Here is a 6,626-nt window from a genome sequence, read left to right on the forward strand (position 1 = left end):
TTTTTTTCAACCAAAGCCTGTCTTCTACCAAACTGTCGGCTCCTCGAAGGCCGAAGGCTGGGACTCTCACTGGTCGAGCTCGAGGGAGCGGTTCTGAAGCCTGATGCTCCCGATGGCCTTGTTTTCCACGGAGAAGAGCGGGGATTTTTTTTTTCTTTAATGACAGGAAGCCACAGAAAAATGTTCTCCCTTCCATTTAAAAGTAACTTGTTTCCTTTTTCCTATGTTCAGAACAATTTATTTTCTTATCATAAGAGCAATTTGTATTTGTTGCTGAAAAAGAGAAAATACAGACAGGCAAAAGGTATAAAATGGAAAATATTCATTATTTTCTTAAGCCAGAGAAGAAAACCACAGTTAACACCTTGGCTTAAGCCCTTTATCCTGCTTTTCCCTTCTCTTCCTCCTCCCCTCCCCTCTCCTCCCTTAGCCTTATCCTCCTGCCCGTCCTCCTTTCTAGATATTTTCACCAGTATGTAAATACATATCTCTATGACCACATACCACCGGGTAGGACCTTCGGCTGCGAAGGACAGGGGACAGAGGTTAGCAACTAGCAGGTGTGTGGCCAGTGGCAGGCTGGTGGGGAAGAGCGAGGATGGTAAGAAGATGATGAGGTCGCCGGTCGTACACATCGCAGAGGAGAGGCAGGGCGGGAATCGAGCACTCAGGAGGCAGCCTGGCCTTGAAGAAGTTACTTCTGGGATCTCATTCTCGTCTTCGGAGGCTGGAAGGAAGGAAGGAAGGAAGGAAGGACAGGAAACGGTTTTAGGTGGAGAAAAGCAGAGGCCAGGCTATCGAGGGAGTGAACGCTGAGTGGACGCTTCTCAGTAATGTCTCGTTAGTTGCCTTTTGTAATCTCTGTCTTTTTCTCCTCTGATTAAAAGAGGTTCCGGAAATGTTTCTGAAACAATTGGCAAGACTGTGTTAGTCAGCTCTCTCCGTAACTTTTGTTTTATATGTAATTTAGGTCGGTTTTGTAAAGAAGCCGAGAACTGAAGCTCTAGAGCTGTAGGGGCCAATGGAAATAGGATGCAAACTACATATATCGTTAGAAATGTTTAGTAACCAAGTTAAAAAAAAATGGTAAAAGAACAGGTGAAATTCATTTTAATAATATATATTTTTTTAACCCAGATATCTCAAACGCTATTTCAACTTGTAATCAATATAAAAAAATTAGTAATGACATATTTTACGTTCTTTTTTTCCTAGTCCATCTTAAAAATCCATTTTCGCGTGCTCAGTGGCCACACAGAGCTGGTGGCTGTCGTGTTGGACAGTTGGCTCAGGAGGTTCACACAGTTTGTAGCAGTGAATGCTATCTAAGAAAAAAATGTGCCTGTTCTTAGGCGATGAAGACTCTCTCTCCGGCCAAACTCTAGGCGGGCTCCTCTGAGCTCTTTTTCAGCTGGGCCCGTCCTTGGGTATGTGCTCAAGAACCCATTTCGGCAAGAATCCTGTCAGTGGGATTTTGAACGCGTGTGGACATAAAAAACTTAAACTATGGAAGTGTCTGGCCACACTTTTGCCAGAATGTGTGCACTCTGCTGTCTCTTCAGCTGGAGTCAGCCCCCGGCTTTGTCACCAGCAGGTCACCTAACTGCTGGGCCCCCGTTTCAGCCTCTGCAAATCTTCGATAGCTTCTGTGGCCCTCAGGGTCTCTCCCACCTCTGTATTCTGTGAGTCCTTAAATTCGAGATACCCTGTGGATTTCAGGTTAGCACTGACGAAGGACCCCTTGGCACCCCTGCTCCCCACCCCCGCAGGGCTGAAGGTGTCATTGATGTGAGGATGCCATCCACTGTGTCAGTCGTGTAGCCACATTCTCGGTTTCTGTCATCTGTGCTATCCGCGTTTTTCCTTCTTGTCCTTGTGAATTTCAAGAAATTAAAACAAATATGCCTAAAGGAATCTGGTCGGAGCAAGTAATTTAAAAATACACGAAAGAGTGCTTAAAGGAAGTATTTTAGTCCACATTCCATGGTAGCGATGGGCAGGTCACCTGTTATAGCCCTTATCGGTTACTTGTCCTTTAAGACCGAGAGGCAGTTTTCCAGCAATATGTCCAGTTCTGAAGTAACCAGCAGCTCGGTTCTGCAGCAGTGACACTCACAGATAGCCAGGCGACAGCAAGGCAGGAGCTCGGGGAACCAGAAGTAGAATTAGTGGGATAGAATCGTCAGAACTGAGAGTTAGATCACAGAACTAGCGTTTTTGTTTTCATAGATAAGGTTACATGAAAATGCTGCAATATTCGCACTGACAATATTGTCAGCGCTTCAGCTTTTCGGTCCTTGACCGGCACTGCACGTTGCTGTGGTTCCCGCAGCCGCCCGCACAAGCCAATCTCCAGGGCTCTGCTCGTGACTGTACTTTCAAGGTCAACAGTATTTGAGTTATGGGTTTGAGTGTCTGCACTCACTTCACCTTAGACTTTGGAGTCTAACACTGTAGATGTTGTGTGAAATATGAAAGAACCGTCTTCAATGACGTTAGGCATGTATCACAAAACAGCTAACACCATCAACAGAAAGCAGATTCATATGGTATTCGCTTCAACTTTTCAATTCTTTAATGCTTTAGAAATCACTTCGACACCTATAAATGTGAAATAGACGTCAGCTGAATATTGCCAGGATTAGCTATGATGTGACAGTGGAACAAGGACATTCTGAAAAAGAAAAATGTATTGTTTCATAATAATTAGATCTTGTTTACTGCTTTACTTAGCATCACCGATCAGGGAAAAAAAATGATTTCGAGGTTTTATAAAAGCTTTTAGGGTGCATTCCTAAAGGAATCTCAGTAATTTTTTTAATGAGGAAGGAGATATACTTTCTATTTTTAAAAACTGAGATATAACTGACATATAACATATATTAGTGTCGGGCGTACGACATAATGATTTGATATTTGTGTCTGTCATGAAATCGCAGTAAGTCTAGCTAACATCTGTCACCACATAGTTATAAATTTTTTTCTTGTGATGGGACCTTTTAAGATCTACTCTCTTAGCAACTTTCAAATATGTCACAGTTTTGTTAGTCGCCATGCCGTAGATTGCATCCCCATGACTTACTTATTTTATAAATGGAAATTTGTACCTTTGGACCACCTAGGTGCAGACTTTTCTCCCAGCCTTTTTAGAAGCAAATACAATCGAAGTGATTTTTGTCCTGCTCTTAGAAGTTGCAACAAATGAGGAGACGTAGTGATTGGTGCCTCCTACAAAGTGATGAGCCAAGCTTTAAAAACATCTGAGGCTCACAGCTTGGCCATGTGCCATTGTCAAGTCGCTCCCTGATGACAGATGGAAGTCCTGCAGGAGAAACCATATTGCCCAGAGGAACATATGGACTCATCATATTATTCGTGTGAATATTACTCTGAGTTGAGAAATCCAGATGACCCAAGGAAAGATTTTTCTTGCAAAACAATATCCCTCAAAACAATTTTTTTTCTTTCTTTTTCTTTTTCTCTTTCTCTCTCTCTCTCTCTCTCTCTCTTTTTTTCTCTCTCTCTCTCTCTCTCTCTCTCTCTTTCCTCTCTTTGGAACTGCCTGACCGTATTTTTTTTTTTTTTTTTTTTTGTGAGAACTCTTTTGCAGAGTGGCTAAGCATTCCCAGAACAAACAAATCTCTCAGCTGTGGCTCGTACAACCCATTTGATCTCTGCCCTCCAGCTCCCTCCTGTGTGTTGGAGATCTGATAGCCCAGGCTGAATTTTCAAGCTCCCCGTGGCCACCCTGGTCATGCCAGGGAAAAAAAGGAAAGAGAAAGAGTAGGCAGGCCTAGGCGAAGTCATCCCAATAAAGGTTAATAGCTGGGTGGTGACACCTTCTCACACGACTGGACAGAAAATGCTGGGCAGTGCTTTCTCCCAGCTGCCTGTCATGGTACTGGGAGTAAGAGGTGACCTATTTATTTTTAGAAGGGGAGAGTCATGATAACTCGGCTCTGAGTTTCATTCAAGGCAGGCAGGCGTTTTGGAAGTTTGTAAACACCTACTTTCTGAGTAAGGGAGGGGTGCTTTTTTTTTCCAAAAAGGAAAGAACTTGACTCCTGGGGTTTTTCCCTGCTGACACCCATCGTGAGAGTGGAGAAGAAACCACTGAGGCACGGAAGTGCTGCAGCCTTCTCCCCGGTCTTAGCGTTTTTAAAGGGCAGAAATGCCTGAAGGTGAGGACTTGGGACCAGGCAAAAGGTAACTGTGGTATATATTTCTTCTTGAGTGTATTTCACTTGCTAGTAATATTTTTTTTTTTTAAATATTATGATAAATTTAAAAGGTAGTTTATATTAACACTAAAATATTAGGAATGCATCTCTCAATTCCAGGAAACAATTTTCTTTAGCAGGAAGAGACATAAAATTAACCTAATATACCTGTAGAAGCATATGTAAATAAGTATTCTTCTTGAATGAGGAAATGATAGCATGAAATTTTTAAAAGGGGTTTCCCCTTACACGATGTAAAGCCTACTCGAATTTTTTGATGTTTGATTTTTAACTTTAGGTGATAGTTGTTGGAAATCAAGCTAGTGAACATTTTAGGAAATGTTTGCATTTTAAAGGCTTGTTGACCATTTGTAAACATTAAATATTAGACCAATATACCAATTTAGATATGACAATACTTTTTTTAAAAACAAAACAAAACAAAAACACAGTTATCTTTGAATATGTGATCATTTGGGCCCTCATATGCAGTAAGTGTTTTTATGAATATCTAGTAATATCTAGTTTTAAGAAGAGGGGAGAGAGAGATGAGAAAGGAGGTAGGCAGTTATTCCTGCTAATCTGAGCATAATGTGTGCCCATCTCGAAGTTCTCCATTTCTAGCCCCACTGCTGTGTTAACGAAATCTGCATGATTCGGTTTCATTGGAACTCTATGACAATCATAGAAATTTGGACATGAAGAAGTAGAAAGAAAGCTGTTAAAATAGGAAAAGGGGTCATTGACAACGTCATTGTCAGAGAAGGTTGAAACTGGGAACTCTCTAGGAACAGAAGTGCCAGATATCTTTTTGGTCCTTTCTTAAAGATAAACGTCCCTTTTCAGCCATGATCATGCGATGTGTGTGTATTATAATCGATTGTAATCCTTAGAATTGTCCTTAAAAGCTACTTTTCTCTTTAGTTTCCTAGCTTCTATTTTCTTTTAGATTTCTTCCCAGTATATCAAAGGGGACATTAAATTGGCATTTAATTGAATAATGAAATAATTTTCTACATAAAATGAGACATTAAATCAAGTACTTAAAGATAACATTTATAAAAAGGCCTAGATTTAGGTCCTAGACTAAACTAACTCGTTAGGAGAACATTTTTAGAGAATTTTAAGGTTAGCCTTGGTTTCGAGATGATGGATCGATCTACCTGTATCATGTGTGGTACCCCGTTCCCTGTGACATTTTAACATGACAGGACTTTCTCTTTTTCTCTTAGCATCTTGGAGTTCTCACCAGCTCTCTGCATAGAATTTTGCACAGAATAGGCATTTTTAATAAAGACTTGTTGAATGTCATTTATTTTTAGACCATTTTTATGCCGGCAATAAAGATTTAGGAGGCCTGATCATTTTGGAGACTGACGAGAGAGATTCGGCCGACATGTAATGAGAGTTGCCTTAATGCAATGTAATATCACGATCAATTAAATCGTAATTAATTGTGGATAATTAATTATGAATATTTTGAACTAACAGTTTGTGATGTAAACGAAACAAACATAAGATTATTTTCTAAGAATTTTTTTTATTGGCTACAAAGGATAAACAGTTAGAAGGGAGAATATATGTCTTAATAAAAATGATCATTACCAAGGACTAATAATATATTTGCTGAAAACAGGAAACTCCCTCTCATCGCTTGGCATTCTCACCAGCTCTCTGCATAGAAATTTGCACAGAATCCCTGCTCCCATTTTTTTATTTCGATGAGCTAACCCCCAGCTTTAACGTTCGGCATGTTTCTATGCAGTATCCTTTGCTTCGATTCAGAAGTTTGTTTTTTTTTTCCGTCTGTGCAGAAAGTTAGAAAGGGCACCCCAGACAGGGGGGAAGTTGAGAGCTAGGACAGAAATAAAGTATTATACGTGAGAGGGAATTTTACTCTTGCAAAATCTGAGACTAAATGCTGCTAGACAATTCCTTTGGTTCCACATCTGAAAGAGAAATACCTGTCTAAGGGGGTGGATCCGACGACAAACTGGTGCTCAGGGCTGGAGTGCAGCAGGGTGCAGCTGACTCTCATCACAGCCGGTCACATTCGGGCTTCTTCATGTTACTTTAGTCCCATTTTGAAATTTGGTGCCCCAAATGGCTCTGTAACCAGCAGTGAACTAAATCTGAACGTCGTCTTTTAAATCAGCCGAAACCAAACGATACGAAGCTTCATTAGTGTGTCTGGATGTGTGCCACAGGCACCCTGTGTCGGACCGATTCGTGCACTAATGATCCAGTGGCTCTGAGGCACCAAGGAGACGAACGTGAACACGGCAGCCTGGGAGGGAAGGGAGGCGGGCGAGGGACCCTCCTCCTTGCTGTTTATCTTGTCGCCAGTCATAAACACTCTTGGTAAGAACCGCCAAAGACGCCAGCCTGGTTTCAAGGTCAGAGACG

At 41.3% G+C, this 6,626-nt stretch overlaps 1 protein-coding gene across 3 annotated transcripts in view; it reads left to right on the forward strand.

Annotated features, from left to right (window-relative positions):
• The window catches only part of RETREG1 (reticulophagy regulator 1), an 84,602-nt gene that overhangs the window by 42,639 nt on the left and 35,337 nt on the right, over positions 1-6,626 (forward strand). The window contains exon 1 of one of the 3 annotated variants that reach the window (XM_011364102.2): positions 3,971-4,206. The exons of the other annotated variants lie outside the window; for them this stretch is intronic. Coding sequence (XP_011362404.1) covers positions 4,172-4,206 — 35 coding nt within the window. The 5' untranslated portion in view covers positions 3,971-4,171. Of the gene's footprint in view, positions 1-3,970; positions 4,207-6,626 lie in introns of those variants that run through there. 3 annotated transcript variants of the gene reach the window in all.

Source organism: Pteropus vampyrus, unplaced genomic scaffold (genome assembly GCF_000151845.1).
Source record: "Pteropus vampyrus isolate Shadow unplaced genomic scaffold, Pvam_2.0 Scaffold94, whole genome shotgun sequence".
NCBI lineage: Eukaryota > Metazoa > Chordata > Mammalia > Chiroptera > Pteropodidae > Pteropus > Pteropus vampyrus.